Consider the following 20,463-nt stretch of genomic DNA (forward strand, 5'->3'; position numbering starts at 1 on the left):
TCACCAATGAACAGAATCATTTAAAGGAAGAATTTTAGAAAAAAAGAAACTGCTTCTGAGTTATTGACATCAATCTCCAAAAACTCATAACTGTTAAGTGGCTCCTCAAGATGAGGCTCTTCCCAACTCCGACTCTTATGATTATTTGTGGTCAGCATGTGCAGTACAGATTGTGCGATCTTGTCCACTAGTGATACAAGTCCTGTAAAAATCCTAAAACACTGAAAGCTAATAATGAGACCATCAACGTTGGGTAACAACTTGGGTTTTCAGTCAAACATGTATGTCAAGATGATTGACTGTGTGTACACGTGCGTTTGTCTCCAAACAACAAGGGTAAGTTTGTTGCACCCTGTACAGCGTGAACCATTTGACATCCAGTATTTAAACTCAGCAACACAACATGAAAGTAACTGCAGTGTGTCCATGCCCCATGTGTTAACAATAGTTGTGCAGCTCCCTCTTGTTTTTGTCCCTGATCCTTCCCCGCCCTCCCTACCCCCAGAAACCAAATTATAAAATCATCGAGAGCATGATGAGATTGCTGCTCGGTTATTAATCTTCAATAAATACATCTTGACCCAGGGATTAAGTGTATGCCCTCTCCACCCCCTTGTCCTCTCCGCCACCCCCCACCCTCCTACCCCAACACACACCACCCTCACTCATCTCTCCAGAGATCCTTTGACATGAATTATGAAAAAAAAGAGGAAAGAAAACAACAACCAAGGGGTTGAGGGAGAGAGGGGCTGGAACAAACGTTCCAACCTGGATTGAGTGTTGGCGACTGATGGTGGCGACCTTGGGGTGCCCTCGGTCTGAAACGGGATTACTTCTTCTCTCTGGGAAAGACAAATAGCAGGCTTTTGGCTGGAAATACAGTGGAATAGAAATCTGGGCACTAGTCCCCAGGATAGATGGGATGAAAGGACTCATGGACATGCTACTTTGAATATTCTACAACATACGAGACTATAAAATCATAACAATCCTAAAATTACAGAATCAAAACATATAATTATACTTTCACCTCTCGAAAACGTTAACTAATTAAATAAAAACTAATTTACCGAGAACTGCACTGCAAAAGATTTACAGGAGCTAAACTGTGCTCCTGTCGTTGTTCTATCATGTGATGCATATCACCCTGCTTAATTACGCCTAATGAGAAAAGAACTGTGTCCTGTTACAGGCTTCCTGCCTCAGTGATTTGCTGCTGCCCCCTCAGGGATGTGAAGTAAAGAATCTCAAGTGTTAACAGAGCTGTAAAGTGTAAAAAAAAAAACAAATTTGATTTGCTATGAAAGTTAGAAGTATGATAACAATGGAGGAGAAGTTTGTTATATTCAGAAATGTTGTTTGCTTTCTGAGAAGTTGCATAACCTGCAGATGTTATGGAGACATCTTCACTCGGCGACTGCTTTAAGACATGACTAGTCAGTTTCCCATCACAGTCATGATCTCATCTCCAGGCTCTGATTAGCAGATGTCAAATGACGTGTTTGACTCTACATCACTGAGGTAAGCTGGGACCTGGGTACACATTTCGTTCTGTCATGAATGACAATAAAAGACTTTGACTTTGATTAAACAACATCTAGGTTCATCAGAAGTTAATCCACGTTTTCCTTAAGAAAACCAATATAGACCACTATATCTGGTTAGTTTGTTCAGTTTCTATATATGTGGTTAGTTTGCCATAATATGTTGCTGCAGATTACACCATGATACTGTATGTTTCATAAATTGAAGCTGGCTGTACGCCCCACTGTACGCGACAATATCGCAGGATGCCGCATCGCTCACATTGGGATTACATTGGGTCGTGCTGTCAGGTGTCCAAGCATGCTTTGCACAGTGATACCTGTTGTCGCCTATGGACCCTTTTCACAGCTGCAATTTTGACGTGTCATTGCAGGATAAACACAGGTGTTCCTAATAACATTAATTGTGATTGTATTCAATTTAGGTGTGTCACAGTTTCTCCAGTGAGACGGCAGACACAATGACATGTCAGAATGGCCACTGTGAAAAGGGTCTATATGGTGGGGCTTGGGGACTGTAGTGCTGTACTGAAAAAAAGATGTATCAATTATAGTTTGTCAATGTAGTCTTAAGGTTTTGTCTGGAATCAACCGACTGGAAACAAAGACCACAAAATTGTCCAGTTACTCCCACCCCACACCACCCCCTCCACCCACCCCTCCCCTCCCCTCAGTGAAGCAATATTCAAATTAAAGCACTAACAAGCAAACATGCAGGGCTTGCCCTCCGTGTCCCACCTGCCCCTTCCTCCATCTTCTAGCTGGCAGCAAATATGAGCCATGAGTGCTTCAACTAGCTTCTCCTTCCTTTGCCACTTCAACTACTGGCTTCAAAAACAACAATTATCCTAAGTGATTTATCGGCTCCTCGAGCCAGAGATCAGAGGAGGCTCGGGAGCAGGAAGACCCTCTTTGATGGCAGACGTATAACAGCTGGTTGGGTTTCTGTGAGGCTGCAAACAAGGATGCGTTTGCTTCCCCCATAATATATTGAAGTCTATTCTTTTGAGGTTTTCCAAGTTTTGGATGCAGGAATTCTGTGTCCTCCATCTCTCTCTGGCTCCTCTCCTATCCCCCATGTCACTGAGCGGTGACAGCTGAGCAATGGCCTTCCCCGGGTGTAGCGATAATTGAAAAGCGTGATGGCTGGCTCCTGGTGTAGTGACCATCTGTGAGTCTGAGTGGTTTGGTGAGTGTTGCGTTGGTGGTGGGCGGGGAGGTCGAGGGTTATGTGAGAGCCAGACAGCCTCCCGTGGGGAGCTGTTAACACCTCATAGATGCCAAAAGGCCCCAAGATGGCCCTTCGCAGAGCCAGGGCTCCTAATGAGAAAAGGGGTGATTATCCCACTGTGAGGCAACTATAAGCACGTGCTGTTATGAATCCTGACAAAAGTGATGAAGAGGCAATGTGCAGCAGAAATATGTATCGGTACATAACTATTTACAAAGGATTAGAAATGTCTTCCAGACAAAACACAGGTTTTTAAGAGCGAGCAGCTACTTCATTGTTGTTATATTCTACCAATCAAGCTGATTGTGATAAACCATCAGAATTGTAGCTTGGAAGATTTATAACCTCTAAAAAAACAATTAATGCTGAAATGATTACTCTATTACCCAGATGATCCACGGAAATTTAATTAAATCCGGATTCAATAATTAGGCGTTTTACTCATTTATCAAAATGGCATCAAAATGCAAAAGAGCTGTTTGCTTTTCAGATTTTTTTTTTCTATTGTGAAAAATTGAGTGCTTCTTTTGAATGTTGGTCAGAATAAGTAAACATGGATTTCTTATTGTTTTTGGCATTACAGGTTTTCCAAATTAATGTATACTTGAATAACATCAAAGATCAGCTTTTCCCACAGAATTTATTCTCAAACAGGCCATAATGACTGCAAAAGAGAGTAACTTGAACAAAATCAGTATGTGTCTCATGTACTGACTCAGTGGTTAATGCCGTGCATGAAGTGCTTTGCAACTTGCATAAAAAATGACAAACATCCGAACGCAGCAGCAGCAGCAGCAGAAGAAGAAGAGCTGAGTGGTAACATTAGCCCATACATTCCCAATATGAATGTTCCCGAATGCATTTCAGTCAACCATTGCAGACAGATTACCAGATATTGCATTCCCGTCTAAGAATAAAATGAAGAGATAATTATGCAGCCGGCGGGTAATGGAGAGGTGGAGCCGTGATAGATTTGATTAAAGTTGTCAGTGAAAACACACGCTAATGACCGTGTTGATTAGTTAGATTGCTTTAATGCCGCTGCTGCCATGAATCTAGGGCATAAACAAAAGTATCCTGGTCAATGCTGTGTTTGCAGTTTGTTTGCCTCTGTATACATGTGCGCCATCATGACGACTCTCTGCTCTGTGTGTAGAATTTCTTTTTTTTTTTTTTAAATTCGCTCCACTAATGTACTTTGAAAATGGCAATATTTAGACATTATTTTATCTGCATCAAATATATATGAGTCATGGAAATTATTATTTTTTCTTGTACATTACTTTTAATTTTTAATTTCTTAATTTCTTGAAAACACAAAACCCAGATCATAGCCTCTATTGATCTGCAGCTACTCTTTTTCCTTCTCTTTATTCCCAACATTTTTACCTTTCCTGTCTCTGCCTCTGCACAGCCACATAGTTCCAACCACTGGAGGATCTTGCTCATTAACACGTTGCCTTAATTGATTGATCTCTGCTACAGATAATCCACTGTGCTCCAATCCCTCCCTCCCCTGCAGCCAATCCCTTCCTCCATCCCCTCCTCCAGAGGTCCCAAAATGAAAAAGAGCACCATGCATCCATGCATACATTTCCACACACACACACGAACACACACACACACACACATACACACACTCACTCGCATGCACACGCCCACCAAGCGGCCTCTCCCCTCTGTTGCTGCTCCATTAGGTCTGAATTGTAGCTGTGATGTGTGGGACCCAAGGGAGGTGTTATTGTCAGACCTGATTTACTCAGCACCATCTGACACAGGTCTGGGGGGGCTTGTGTGTGTATGTGCGTCTGCGCGTGTGTGTGCGTCTGCGCGTGTGTGTGTATGAGAGACAACAGGCGCACTGCCAGGATTAGAGTCCTTTACAGAAAGGACAGTTAAAAGCAACAGTTAAACAGTCACTGCAAAGCAATAGGCAACTGTAACAGTCACTGGGGTATGAATTCATATTTCAAAATTTACACCTTTTGAGTTCATATTTTATAATTGTTATACTGTCAGCAATGTTTACTTTGGAAGGTGCATAATTATTTTTTTGTTTTTATTAGGAAATTTAAGTACCCTATAAAATTAATGACATCATTTCTTAAAAAACAATTTCTGCTCAAAATATATGACCTCTTAGATGAATTAAGAATTAGCTGGCTCTGCATAAGTACCTTTATTTACATCTGTCTATTTTTAAAGCATTTGAGCATTTGAAATGGAAAAAGTGAACTCTGCATGGTAGATTTTATTGCTTAGACAAATTCCAACTTTATGGGCTGGTCAAAATTTAATTTTACTTACATTTCTGATGCTGTTTTTAATGTATGACATTGTTGGAAAAAGATGGATAAATGCTATGAAAAACTTAAAGCAGTGTAAATGGGGTTATATCTCTTCATGTACTAATCAAAAGAGTTAGAAGATTTTTGACTGGAATTTACAGGATACTTAAGGACATATTTAAATTGCATTCATTTGCTATATATAACTAAAAACGTAATTTTTTACAAGTAATGACACAAATGTTCTGACAATTTGGCCGTATCCAGTCCATTATACAGTGGAGAGAAAGATACCTCCAAAACCTGTTAATACCAAAATATTCTATGTTGTATAGTTGATGAATAAACGTGCAACTCCAGTGCTTTAGAACAAAAATGAAAAACCAAAACAAAACAGGAGTTAGGAAAAAGAAGAGGGAAACAAGCTGCCACCAACAGTGTCAAACAAAAATATGACCAGAACATTAAGGCCAACTCAATTTCAGGGGAACATAAAAGCAAACACACCTTGCTCAGCATAAAAGTAAAATGGATGAAAGTTTCGTTCTGTGTTTTTGTAGAAAAGGATTGTTTAGCTTTTCAATGTAAATTTGTGTTTTATACCCGATACCTCCCTCCCCGCTTTGATGCTAAGCTAACTGGCTAGATATTTTTCAACTAAATCCACAAACAGGAACTTTTTTTTCCTTTTGTTTAATTCTTCTTTCTATTAGTTTTATTTTGTTGGCTGCACATTCAGTAGCTCACAGTGTCATCATCTTCCATAGCTTTGAACTTTGTCAGGAAGGAGTGTTAACGCGTCAGCCTCTGTCTGATAAGGATGAGATTCAATTATCTACCTGCTGCTCTTACATGCACACAAACCCTCAACACCATTTTCCCACAATATCATTTGTCACACGTTATTTTCCCATCATTCAGTGACTTACCTGCTACCTGCGTTTGTGTTGATACTGCCAACACCTTGCTGTAAACTCCTTTTCCCACCTTCTACCTGGCTTATAGAATCCATCTCCCAAATTGCAACTTAATCTAATTCTTTACTAAGAAATGGTGGATTTCCAACTCAATCTGGAAGAGTGGGGCGGGATAATCCCAGTTATTTCAGGAGTTCATCCTCAGGTCACCAAAATGTCACACCTGCTCTGTGACACACAATATGATAACGCTGAGAAGTGAAGGTGACGGGAAGTGTGATCATTTGTTAAGAAATGGTTTGACCACAAATGCCACGAGGTCAACAACTTCTTTTTTAGAGAACTACAAGTGTGTGTGTGGTGAACTCTAGTAAACTGAACCACAATTAGCAGCTTAGATTTAGGCCGAGTACTTCCTGTTTGTTCTGCGTCTGCAACATATCAGCCTGTCTAACCCCAAATACAAACAAGCAAGTAAACTGACCAAGCTGGGTATCGTAGGAGATTAACACAGCCTTTGACACTTCACTCTCACCCCCTTCCTGTCTTTGCCAAGCACTCCTCGAGGTCAGGTTACACAGCTGCCGCTTTGCCGAGGCAACAGTGATACCTGTCAGTCAGGTGGAAGGATTCAGCTGAATATCCTGTCTGCTGTTCCTTTTCTTGTTCAGGGAAACTGAGGAGCTGCGCCGGACGCCATTAATGGTGGAGGAAGTTTGAGGACAGCTGACTATCACCTTAATGTATGTCTTACCTACAGTAACACATCTGCACAAGCTCAACAGACGCACACATTCACAAACACAAAGTGGCGAAATTGTGCAGACACACTCCCTCAGTGGGGTCTAAAAGCATGCCACAATATTTGTGGATACTTTGTTAAAAAAATACTGTAACCAAATTATATTGAAAATAATTATAAAAATAATTATGCAGTTCAAAGTTGTACTCTCTAGAGCTATTTTTAACTTTGTTTGTTAGTTTTATCCACATTCATTTATTCATTACTTTTTTTATTGATCTGTTTTGTATATAAAAGATGACTGCAGTTATACGTATAAGGACGAGTCAAGGGGAGTTTTTATTTACCAGAAATGTAATAAATGTTATGTATAAAGTTCAAATAATTAAATTAGAATGCAATGCTTACTGTGTTTGAATAAATATTTTATAATAACTGTTGTTTCTCCTAAAATAATAGTAATCAATATTATTCAGGATGATTCAGTTAAAATTGAAATATTGAGTCGAGGCCAGCTTCGAAAAAACCCTTCACAGCAAACAAACAAATAAATGAATGAATGAATATCAGAAAAAAGCACAAGGTTTAAAATGTGCCCAGTGATGTAAGGTACAGCAGAAAACTTAAAGGCTGTGTCTCATATTACAAGTCATCTGAGAACCAGGTACGTAAACATGCATTTTCACACACATGCACGCACTCGCACACACATTTTACAGTTTAATCTATTTAATTGAACCTGACTTTGAATAACTAAACAAATGAGGAAATTCACAAGGGGCACTTGATCCCTTCTCAGCTAATGGATTGGAGATTCCTTTCCCATGGCAGCGTTTGGACAAACAAGACCCAGTAATCTCTGAATTGATGAGTTGACTCTCTGTCTGCATCAAATTTCTCCACTAAAGAGCTGTTGAACCCCTGATACAGTGTTGGTAGTTAGCCAGAGACTCAATTTGCAGACACAGGCAGAACTCTGGTTTCACTACCAGCCCCTATGTTATGCTATAGATGTGCAAGATAGATGTAGGTATAGATGCTGCATGTCAGATGTAAGATAAATGCAGCGTGTGACTCTCCCGGGTTTGTTGGCTCAGGTTTCTTGGCTTTGACAAGATATTTCCAAATTGGACAATTTACTTAAAATATATCCAAGACTTTATTATCGTATATGATCTAATGCATGAGTCCCATCTTCTTTAAACACTGCACACAACAATTTTTAAGGATGCTCATTACTTAATTTGTCATGCATGATGCACGATTTTGTAGTCCGGCCAAAAAAGGATAGAAGTCCAACTTTGATTTAGGTGACAAATTTATTAAAGTCCTGTCATTTACTCAGGAATCATCATCATTATCATTACCAGAAGGAATAAATAAGACATAAAACATTTTCCACATAAACAAACATATACATCAGACCCCCAAGCGCTGTAGCAGTTCTGCCTCGGGGGGTTGTTTTCAGTAGAACAAAACGAACAAGATACATCTGAGAACACACAAATGCATAGAAGTAATTGGACCCCTAGGTACCGTTTAAGACAACATCTACATTTTTGCCTATATGCCTGTTTAAGAATGTACAAAGTCCTCATATCTGGGTTCTTATTCATGTCCAAGAAGGGGTTTATATAAAAATAAAGTCTTCCACAATGATAAACCATTATATATATATATATCTATATATGTAGACATTTGGCAACAACCAGACATTTTAAAGACTCTGATAGTTGAACTGAATTCTGCACCTGAACACACCGTAGAAAACAGATAGCAGTGGGGGGCGTAGATGAAAATAAAGAGGAGGAGTCTGAGAAAATCCAAATGATTGATGTCTTAACTTTCTGCGTCTGTCTGTACATTGTTCTGAAAAAGCTTATAGTGGTTTCTGAAAACTGAAACGTTTTTGACAGATTTCTTGCTTTACATACAGTTTTTTTTTAGTGAAGGACAACTCTCAGGCCAAGTGCTTTTAAGGAAGGGCGTTCTCCTCCCCACCTTCAGTCCAGATCACAGGTATTGATCTACCCGTTAATCAGATATCTGTGAGATCCAAGCAAAGGGTAGAAGGTCTATAGTCCTTTTACACAGTCACTGTCCAGTCCCTAAAATCCAACAGAAGACACAGAAAAACCAAAAAAGAGAAAGAAAAAATGTCCAGTGTTTTATGTTTTTTTTTTTTAAATGTCTGACCAATCAAAACTGCCCATGGTCCACTTCATCTAACCAGGAGGCAGGACTGGCGGGAAAGTCTGGGTATCCTCCGCTGCTGCCCGTGGAGAGGTCCGAGCTGGGGCCGTTGCCTGCCGCCATGGAGACCCTCACCGCGGGATTGATCCCGGGCCCGCTGCCCTGGGTCATGATGGAGAGGCCCGAGTCGGGGTAGACCAGGCTGGAGATGAGAGGCTGGTGTCTGGGTAGCGTCTGGAGCGAGCCGGGCGACTGGGGAAGGCCGTAGGGGCTGTTGGAGCGGATGTCGTGGAACTGGTCTTGAGAGGGCAGGACGCTGTGCTCCAGGGGGAAGGAGCCGTGGTTGTTGCCCCCCTGGCGTCCCCCCATGGCCGGAGAGGACTCGCTCAGGCTGCTGTAGATGCCGTTGGTGTGGCCCAGGTCGGACATGGGCGGTTCATCTGTGCGACAAAGGACAAGAAGACAAAAGTTAGACCTGTAAGTTTCTACAACAGTTTGTACCAGACTCCTCCTCTTTCTTGTCCGTCACCACAGACAATGTTTGTGCCATACATTATTTGTGATATGTCTGCTTTTGTGTGCTAATTGTGTGATATTCTGTTTTGCTGCTCCGTGTTTTTTATTTGTATGATGTCCTTTATGTAAATATAGTCGAGTGGAAACAAATTTCCCTTCTTAGACAAATAAATTCTACAGTAAGTCTCTAGACATTACAAACTATGGACAGGACATTGCTGCGTTTTGAACCTTGTTAAGTCCTTGTTATGACATCTGTTAGAAATGTATCGTCTCAATCTGATGAACAAATTCAGCACATCTTATTGCTTCCCCAGTAAGACATGGCGGTGAGCTAGCATGCACCTCACACGGCACTGACATCTAAATGGAATAGTATGTGATGTTATTTATTACACTTGTGCTTTTCAGCTTGTTTTTCATGGGAGACATTTTGGCATGTCACAGACTGGAGAACAAAGGTGTAAATAATCACATTAATGACGGCTGCTTCGGTTTCAGGGCTCTGGTATCCCCGAGCTCTGCGGCTCACTGTCACTGCCACGGCTCACTGGCACACAGACTAAAGCAAAGCTAACATGAATATTATTATCTGAGGTGATTATTACACCTTACCTGTGAAGGACACCTCTGCGTCACTGTCCATGCCTTCCTCCTGGATGCTGTCCTTGTCAGACTTGGAGCTTCCCCGCGACCGCTTCATGTTGCGGAAGTACTGGCCCCACCTCTGTCGACCTGCGTCTTTCTTCAGCCTTTTCTCTTTAGCTCGTCTATTCTGAAACCAGACCTGGAAGGAAAAGATAGGATTCCTTATTTGGACATGCCTCTGGTGACTTAATAGAAATACATCTGACTAAGAACAAAGTATAACATTTTCATGAGAGCAATCTGAGCAAAAACTATACCCTCAATTTATTCATTTTGTAAAATAAAACAAATACTTTCCAAAACAATTTCATTGACATTAACTGTCTTGAGGACCATACATGCCTATACAAAAATGCTACAGTGTTTCTTTAGTCATCATTCCTCTACTATAAAGCAGTCCTCTTTCCTTGATGCACATATTATCCCTTTAAGCATTAAAACTAGATTAATTTTCAAGGACTGTCTGGACACCACTTCGCGCCTTGATGAGTCCAAGCGAGGGACTAAAACTGTGACACCGAGCAGTAATCCTGAGACCAGCGTCTCCCGCGCCAGATTTATCACGCATTTAATTAACTTCACGACAGCTACAAGTTGTCCTCACCCTCGGGGAGCAGACAGGTTAGCGTGCCACCGACTTGAATTATTAAAATATCTCCGCGTCTGATCGGATCTATAAATTTTTGCATGCACTTCGGAAAACATTGAACACACACCCGGCCGGCGTTGGGTCTAAATTTGAATCTGAAAATCTCACTTCCTGTAAATGTTTATGACATCTGATACAGGATGAATGAAGGGCCCCCACGTCTTATCCATTTTTATTTTGCACACAAAAACATAAATCCACTCCATTTGCAGGCACAAAAAGGGAGTTTTACATTCTCCTTAATGATATTCCGCCCTGAGTGAAGCCCCCCGTCACCCCTTCCCTTTCACTGAATAATGAGGAGCATTTTAGTGGCTTCCCTCTCTACTTTTGTCCTTGCAAATAAAACAATATATATGACCACCACCTAGCACCCAGTGTGAGGCTCCTCAGCAGCAGACAATATGCGAGGGGCCCTTTTAGCATTGTTAACGAGCTCGCACTTAAGCCATGCTGACTTTCATGTGGACTTCATTCTACTCAATCCAGCCGTAAATCCCCCCCCAACACACACACACACACAAACGGCACTCACACACTTGATCGTACAGTTAGGCCTGTGCCAGTTCATCCACAATTGTCTCTCCATAATGAAGTCAGGACACTAATGGAATAGCCCTTAATGGATAATAATACACTTTACCTGCACAACCCGCATATCCAGGCCCGTCTCTGACGATAGCTGCTCTCGAACATGGCGGGCAGGCTTGGGAGAGTTATTGTAGGCGTTCTTCAGCGTTTCCAGCTGTTTAGCAGTGATGGTTGTCCGTGGCCTTTTTGCAGTCGAGTCTGCTTCTGAAAATTGAACAGACCACACACGATGCAAGTCAGTGCTGTTAATATGTGGACTCAAACCTGCCACTTTTTGTCATGAATAGATAAAGAAAGCATGCAGCAATTGTTGTATCTAATACATAATGAAATGGCTATTTATGATAAATATGAAGAGTGTGTGTATTCAGTGAGTGAACATAAAAAAATATTTTATAGAAACACTTCCACAGCAACTGGTAGCTTCTTTAATATACAACTTTCTGATTTAACATGAATGGATAAATTCTCTTCTGCCTATAAACAAAAATCTGGCATCCTGTGCATTAATTGCATCATGTCTGCAGGTCTGTTGGCCAGCACAGCAAAATACAAAAACCATCATCCAAATGGATGCCGCCCAAGTAATTGCACCCTCTCATTAGTAAAATAAACGTGTGTGTTTTTTGCGAAAACTTGCGTTAACTCGTTGCATAAATCAGCAGCTTGGTGTCGGGCAGTAAATTCACACAAACAGATGGGGAGATAAAACTTGACCATGGCCGGTCTGTCCCGTGAGGACCACAGGCTGCTGCTGCTGCTGCTCGGGTTTTCACTGAACCTAATGTGCAGTTGCTAGACTGTTGATATGAAACAAGCAATCTAATGAAAATGTGTTTGGCCATCAGAGCCTGGTGTAAATCTGAAAAGCTATCATCTGTTTATATTTAATGACAGCAACACTACAAATCAACTATCTCAAAACAATATATTGTCTATCTATAGCAATAATCAGCCCAGTTGTACAAATCAGTATAAATGTTCTCTGTCTCCTGTCAAGGAATACAAAATGGCCAAATTTTACCATAATATAGGTTTGTAAATATGTTTTTATTTTATTTTATTATCATATATTTTTACAAACTGTATTATAATTAAAACATTATCTCCATGGGAAATAATAACTATATAATATTTGTATAGTGTCCTTTAAAAAAAACATTACTGATAACAAATCGTAACAGTGATACCATTACTAAGAACAGCATCAGTATTATTGTTCAGATGGATTTGAGTTTTGTGTCTTATTTGAAGTAAATTGATTTTATTACACATCTGACGGGCAACTGTTTTAGAGTCATAGTCCTCATATGGACACCTTCTCTGCATGGCATGTTCACACTCGATTACAGCTCACTAATACACATGAATTAAAGTGGATAACGATGTCTCAACTCACATCTACTGTATAAATGTCAATTTTGAAGCATTTAAAAAAAAAGAAGAAAAAGAAAAATTTAATACAAAAATAGTTATAGCCAACAGTTCCAGCATCTATAATATAAATAGACATTAGGATATATAAGCCGTTGTAAATAAATAATAAGGGAAACTGGACATACAGAGACTGTTTGCACTGCACATCTTCATTTAAACACACACACACACACACACACACACACACACACACACACACACACACACACACACACACACACACACACACACACACACACACACACACACACACACACACACACACACACACACACAATAATAAGGCTGCTTATTGAAATCTGATTCCTTCAAGTGCAAAGTGCAAGTGTAAGCCTCCGGGCCTCCACTGTTTCTTATCGATTGGGTTGCGGGCCACGATGCAATTAGCGCAGGTGGGTCAGAGTTTATGGGTGACCTCATTGTCACGTCAGATTCGCAGTGATTAAAACCAGCTTGACACACTATACGCATTATATAACCTGACGCAACCACCAGCAGTGGCGGACTTGTGTTTTTATTTATTCGTTTGTTTGTTTTTTCCTGCGTAAAATAGTGCGCAATAGGTCGCAGCTCACCTCTCTGTTTGGCGGTCTCGTAGTCGGCCTTACAGACCAGCCTGCTGTCCTCCATCAGGTAGTACTCGTCACCTGTGGCCAGTTGCCTCTTGCACACGATGCAGGCAAAACAGTGCAGGTGGTAGACGAAGTCCTGCGCCCTCCTCACCACCTGTGTGGGCGGTATGCCCTGCTGACACGCTGCGCATTTGGTCCCGAATCTCCTTTTGGACAAAGAGAAGGTCGCCATCAATAAACTTTTCGATACCATTAAATATAATTGAACAACTTAGATATTTGTTTAATAAAAATAAATGAACCAAAAAAAAAAAAAAAACATGATAATAATAATACATGTAGCCTACTCACTTGAAGAAATCCTCTTTGCAGTAAACGCTGTCGCCCCGGCTGAAGCACTTCTCCGCCAGCTGAGCCTGGCAGTCGCTGCATTTCAGGCACTTGCTGTGCCAGTGGCGATCCAGCACTTTGAGGATGAAGCGGTCCACGATGTGTTGACTGCAGCCCGCGCACACGGGGATTTCTGCAGGAGACAAGACGGGAACCACAACAAACAGCAGTTCAGTCAGTTGAGTGTGTAGGAAACAAGAGGAGGAATTATAGTACCGACACATGCGAGATGACAGCTGAGCCTATAGTTCCTGTGGTCAGTGGCAACACACCTCAAATAATTATGTTAATTGTGCCACCTGTTCAATTATGCAAGCATATCAATTAGGAAACAGCTGTTTTATTGATAATAAAAAAAGAAGATAAGCTGAGTATAGCCTACTGAGCCACGTGCGTAATGGCAGGAGATATTAAACTTCAACCGAATATATATTCCGCCATTTTATCCACATTGTTTGTTTGTTTTAATATTTGAACATCTGGTTATTTGTAGCTATTTTCTTTCTTAATATATATAATATATAATGTGCAAACTAGAAAAAAAATAACCCTACACAATTTTCACTTTGACAGCAAATTATAATTACGCGTATTAGGCCTAAATAAAATAGCACCATGTTCTTTTCCATCCTCATCACTAAATCATTACTATTTTTGTTTCACTAACCCAGGTGACATGATTTTTGGGTGGTAAAGAGGATTTGTAAGAAAATTGATAATTAGACTTATACAGTATCAGGCAATGGATCTGCCACTCTGTAAGAAGATTAAAAAAAACAAATAGAAAGAAACAAACAAAAAGGGGAAAAAAGAATACAAATATCCAATATTCCACTAAAACCTTAAAAAAAAAAAAAAAACACGTCCGGGTGCATCACATAATAAACACCACAAACATGGATATAGCTGTTAAAATATATTATTTAATTTTACATTTTAACTTTTTCAGAAGCTGGACATTAGACCACAAGCCTCTAACCACCGCATTCATCTGAATGAAGCCTTATTATATCAAGGCCAACATGTCTAATTGAAGAGAAGATCATTACATCATTCACATTTCATAATTCAAGTGACGAAACAGAAGAAAAAAAAAAAGCTGTAATGGAATAATTAGAAATAAACATGATATTCAGACCTGGTTTGAACGAAATGAATGTCATTTACACATGTGTTCAGTAAAAACACGTTTTACAGAAAAATCCTTCATCAAAAAAACAAAACAAAGAAGAAGCGAGAACTCAATTGATGGAAGCCTACACTGTAGGGTCATCTGCTTATACAATAGATATAATTACAAAATAAGCAAGGGCTCAGACATTTTTATAGTCTACAAAACAAAACAGCCAAAATAAGAATGAGGACAAACTGAGATGCCACATACATACGTAAGACCGTATCAAGCCTCTTTATTACTAATTAAAAGACGCTCAACCACTTCATATTCTATCCGTGCAAGGAATCGCGTTCCTATTGTTCTGCTGCGGACAATTCATGAAACATTAACGAACCATTTCTTGTGGCATCACCATGCAAGCCCTGCACAAGTGCGGTGGGAGCCACGTCAGGAACAGGTGTATCCAGGTCATCATTAATTCAACGCGCCGCTGTAAAACTAGAGAGCTGCGGCCTGTGGTCTCACGGTACAAACCAACAAGGTGTCCGAGCAATTTGCTCATCTTTACAGGGCCCATGCACCTGGAGCATTAATATTATACATGTTTGCAAAAATATGCCCAATCTTGAATTTCCTGGAGCCTCTTACTCCATCGGCCTCCTCATAACTGTTCATTATGTGATCAATGGTAAATAAAAGATGAGGCGTAAGTATATTGATCACAAACATACAACCATAACGAAATGATACAAAAAAAAAAAAAAAACCAACAACTTTTGCTTCACATGTGGTTGCGTTTGTGTCAGAGTCAAAACATACGAAATCCGGTTTAAAACGACGGCACAAGGGAGCTAAGCCAAATGTGTCCTCAGTAACTGTGCACTATATATCGAAATATATCAAAATTCGATCGATTATTAGGAATGAAATATTAAGGCTGGATGCCTGAAAGGACACATTGCCGAGATCTGAAACAAGCAACATGGCACATGTCCTCTGCCTCAGCTGCTGTAAGACTGATCCGCGTGATAGCAGTATCCCAAAATCAACCTGACTGCATACTGTAGCTGTATAGTCTACATGTATAATGAACAAGTTATTATATTATTGAATATGGTGAGATAATCAACACATAATTAGTCAAAAGCCAAGACTTAGAGGCCTATTTTGAAACGCCTAAATCCAATATGTAGGTTATGATCAAATGTTATATAAACTCATAATGTGAAAACGAATAACAGACTCTATCCTGGATCGTGTTGTTACCTTTCCGTAGCTCTTCACTGTGCGACAGCAAAGCCAGGAGCATCTCCGCGTTATTTTGTGCCTCTTTTGGAGAGTTGCGCTCACCGTGTCCATCCATTGCTCATGATTTTTTACGCCCACATTAACGCAAGAATTGCCTCGTCTGTTTTCTATCCGCACTGTAAAAATCTGTCATACGAGCCACCGAAATATAATTTTGTATAATAATAATAATAAAAAAAAAGGCAAGATAAACCGCTGGATGTGCGGTGGTGGAGTTTGCTTTTTTTATATGCTTCACTGTGTTGGAGCCTGAGCAGGATTACGCTGCACCGTTACCCGGGCGACGGAGGAGATAGATTAACATCACCTACCGAGCACCTTACCCGGAAGGAGAATAAACAGGAGGTGGGAGAGAGAGGGGGGAGAAGCCAATAGAGTTTTAGCACTGGGTGGTAACGTTACTCAGAGGCTCGTTACAGTGTTATGGCCCATTACTTTTTATACAAGAAGACAGCAGGGATGGAAAGGAAAGGTTTAGAATCTGACTTCCAATTATTCACTTTTCTCCAACTCTGAACTGACATCACCCTATAATAGTTTATTCCCACCATTTAGGTTACATTTTTGGATGGCCTTTTACAGAAAGATGGGAGAAAAACATTGTGTGAGAGATTTACAGGTAATTGTGTTACTCTTTTTGTTTTCAACTGTAACTGTCTATAGCAAGATGCCCAACAAATCATGTAGGATAGGCTATAGGCAAAACACTCTCAGGCAGATGATAAAGATCCCTGCCATGTGGAAATGAGACTGGTGGGAACAACAAAAACTGTATATCTACAGCCTCAGAGACAACACCCATAAGACTGGACACCAGATGTTAGTAGTTTATTATGTAAATCGACCAAAAGTGGTTTCCCGAGAGGATCTGCCTTAGTAAATCCATTTTTAATTCAGATTTCAGGACTGCCACGCGTCAAAGAACCAGAACTGGGCCCTGAGGAAACACTACAGTCTTGATAAGATCCTCGCCTGGGGCTCTTATTTTGTAAAGCAGTGACACTTTAATTCCTCCTTCCTCCTTACATAACTGCTCTATTTTACAAATAAGTGCAAGTATTTTATTTGCATAACAGAAACTACAAAATATAACTTTGACACGGTATTATGGTTGTCACTGTTATTTGCCTATAATTCATGTTAGTTGTACTAAGAAACATAAATGCATTTAATATATTTAATATAGTGTTCCTTTAAAGGCCTTGTATCTGATCAGATTTGAAATAAGTGATTTTAAACATCGTATATACAGTATATAGACACAGAACACACACAACACTCACTCACGCACGCATGCATGCATCTCGTGTGTGTGTTGAGTGCTCAAAGACAAGTGTTTATTTAGGGGAGAGATTGGCTGTTCAATAACATGTTGATCGGGCCAACACCCCAATGAATTTTATTGACACTGATCTTTGGCACAAAAGAGCGCCTGGGGAAATCACGGGTAGTGCCACAGCCACCGGGGCCGCTGATGAATCTAAAATCAATGTCCTATTTGCCTGCGTTTCAGCAGTATATGAAAGGCGTTTTGGAGAGAGCCGCGCGGGGTTCATGGGTGCCCTCTGTTACTTTTCAGCTTTGTAATAATTTTTATGTCGTATTGATCGCTTTTACTTTTGAAGGGGGTGAGGAGGCCCCAACTGTAATGCGACAACAAAGCGATAAAAAGGCCATCAGGGTAATGGTCAGTCAGTTAGAGAAAGCACACGCACTTTTTCCTTTGAGGTTTATATTTTTCAAATTTATTTAGTTAAATAATAATATAATTAAATTAAATTTAAATATATTATTCTGTTTCTATTATAGAAAAACATATCAAACTTGCAATCTCCCTCTCTATGGATGCCACTAAATATTTTTTTACTAATCAATAATCAATAAGCGATGAATGGGACCACTATCTCAGACTCCATTACCACCTTTACTGGCAGCCTCCGGTGTCCCACCTGTCAGGGCAGGAATGTGACACCTGTTGAGCCTAGTGGGCCAGCGGCTGGGAGCTGCTGCTGGCTGCCAGTCTGTCGTGGAGCCGCAGAGAGGCTGCTCTGCTGTCGCTGCAGTGTGTCCGGTCGCTGCTCTCTCTCCCTCTGTCTCTTGTCTCTGTCTCTGCTGCTCCCGTGACAACCGCATGCAGGCGGTGGTGTGAAATGACAGCACGCGCATAACATCTGTTGGTGTGACTCTCCAACAATGAAGGCTCATTACAGATTCATAACGTCTCCCACACGCAGCGGCCCCCTAAAACAGTCTGTATAGTTAGTGGGATAGGCTACACACCACAGCCTGTGTTGGGATGATACAGATGGACCTTCTGCAACTTTTTTTTATTTTTATTTTTTTATAAATCCGCACCTCTAAACGCGTGTCTGTGCAGCTTCTCAAACATCAGATCATATGTGGAAGCTTTTTCCACAATAAAACACAAACTGCTCACAGCGTCCGTTTCACGCCTGTCAGAGTCCACTCAGCAGAACACGAGCCACCTGCCGTCCTGCTGCGCCGCGTTATCCTCTATTTCACGCCTAATTGTGAGCCGTTCACGGACCCCAGGACATCAATTAAAACTCAGTGCTGTCCCCGTGAAGGAAAAAAAAGAAAGAAAGATAAAGCACAGTAAAATTAGTTAAACTGGTTCTTACCTTGGCCTGAACTGTACCGAGAGAAATTTCCGGTGTTTTGACAACTTGACCCCGGGTGTTCGAGCAACATTTTTTTCTTTTTGGAAGATGTTCCGATGTCCCAACTGAGAAAACTGCGCCGAAATGCGCACGTCTATGATTTATGAAAAGTTAAAAAAGAAAAAAAAAGAAAAAAAAAAGACTGCTATCTACTGAGTTTGCACTCTGGATTCAAAGCCTTTCGCACTTTCCTGTCGCGTTATCCTCTGGAGAGTGACTTGATCTCTGTTCGGAAGAAAAGGTGAAAAGGCGCCTCCGTCGACCTTTCTCCTGTCGTCAAGCGCCGAGAACGGAAACTTTGAATATTCATCAAGTTGCTCTTTGAGTCCGCGTTGATAAGCTCGAGATGAGGTGGGAGACGTGTGGCGGGCGGCAGAGGAAAAGTGTGTGACCATTAAGCTGTGTCTTGTCAGCTGACCCGGACTGAGAGACTGTGAGCTCCGGCGACTTCACCTCAACAACTAAAAAGTAGCCGGCGGTCAGCGCTGCCTCTGTCCAGGGTGCTGAAAGGGGGAGTTTCTCTAAATAGGCTGGAGGCGTGTGCGTGCTGCTCCTATATCCCCCCGTGGCTATCCCTATGAACACACACACACACGCGCGCGCGCACACACACACACCATTGCCCTCCCCTCTTTTCTCTCTCGCTCTCCTCCTTATCTATGTTGTGGTGCACGTGTCTGTCTTTCAAGGCGCACAATGGGTCAATTGGGCATTGCTCGGGACATTGTTGTCATGCGTTTCCATCGCTGCGTCTCTCTTTTGTTTGGGTAAAAATAGACCGCATCGCATTAATGATACAAGTGGAAGGAGCGTGCGTGCCGTTACGTTAGTTTGTGTGGTGTTACGGTTATAGGCTTGACTGGGGGTAAGAAAAAAAAAGTGGGTAGGCAACGTGCATAATAGGTTACATGCACATGCTAATGTTGAGCTGAAAATATGTTTAAAGTGCAAAATGTGTTACGATGATTCTTGAGAAAGACCTGTGTGACCATGAATATACAGGCAGAAAACATTTCGTTTGTTGGCAACATTTATTTTTATTTTTTATCTAGTTTGTGTCTTTGTAAAATCTCAGTTCTAGCCGGCGCGCCTGCTCAGAGCTGGGCCGGCCTGTGTTTGGCTGAGTGCCATGCCTCATGCTTTTGACACGGTGCCAATTTCCACCACAACGCACAGAACTACTCTGACGTAGTCCTACAGCTTTGATTCAATTTTACTCGCCCAGCACGCCAGCCCACAAGTGGTGTAAGCCAATTAGACCTATGCTGTTCATTAGTCCACTCGGGGCAATTAGCTTCCCAAACTTGGAAAGAAATCAACCATTTTCTTTCCTTTTCTCCTCATTATACCTCTCCTCCTCCACGCCCCATCTCTCCCTCAGTTCAAGCAATTCCTCCACACATTCACATGATGTCAAGAATTATATATATTTTTTTAAATGAAAAAGAAAAAAAATAGTAACCAGTGGAAGGTTGTTTTCATGGATGAAAAGCAAGTTTTTGTGTTTTTGTGGGCAGTAATCTTCTAGTCAACAAGCCAGTGTGGATCTTTATGCAGATTAAGGGAGAAATGTTTGTAAATCTGTAAATCTGGAAGGAGCTGTACACAGTAACTGGGATCCTAAAGCCAATGCAGCATC

At 41.0% G+C, this 20,463-nt stretch overlaps 2 protein-coding genes and 1 long non-coding RNA gene across 4 annotated transcripts in view; 2 read left to right on the plus strand and 1 right to left on the minus strand.

The window, feature by feature from the left end:
* The window catches only part of LOC310995195, a 36,805-nt gene extending 27,719 nt beyond the window's left edge, over positions 1-9,086 (plus strand). Inside the window, exons 3-4 of the long non-coding RNA XR_014595818.1 lie at positions 6,652-6,723; positions 8,956-9,086. This is a non-coding gene — a long non-coding RNA (uncharacterized lncRNA). The remainder of the gene's footprint in view (positions 1-6,651; positions 6,724-8,955) is intronic.
* lhx3 (LIM homeobox 3) lies at positions 8,777-18,855 on the minus strand (the record flags this gene model as incomplete). Of its 2 annotated transcripts, none has more annotated exons than XM_083984159.1 (6): positions 8,777-9,355; positions 10,047-10,218; positions 11,372-11,523; positions 13,332-13,534; positions 13,680-13,851; positions 18,786-18,855. In XM_083984159.1, the coding sequence occupies 6 exons, from the start codon at positions 18,853-18,855 to the stop codon at positions 8,922-8,924; spliced, it is 1,203 nt and encodes a 400-aa protein (XP_083840285.1). In that variant the 3' UTR covers positions 8,777-8,921. The 2 variants fall into 2 exon arrangements, with proteins under 2 accessions (XP_083840285.1, XP_083840284.1); XM_083984158.1 differs by lacking the exon at positions 18,786-18,855 and adding an exon at positions 16,102-16,198.
* gpsm1b (G protein signaling modulator 1b) overlaps positions 9,270-20,463 on the plus strand; it is a 51,776-nt gene continuing 40,582 nt past the window's right edge. The window contains exon 1 of the mRNA XM_083984156.1: positions 9,270-9,392. Coding sequence (XP_083840282.1) covers positions 9,316-9,392 — 77 coding nt within the window. The 5' untranslated portion in view covers positions 9,270-9,315. The remainder of the gene's footprint in view (positions 9,393-20,463) is intronic.

Source organism: Trachurus trachurus, assembly GCF_905171665.1.
Source record: "Trachurus trachurus genome assembly, chromosome: 12".
NCBI lineage: Eukaryota > Metazoa > Chordata > Actinopteri > Carangiformes > Carangidae > Trachurus > Trachurus trachurus.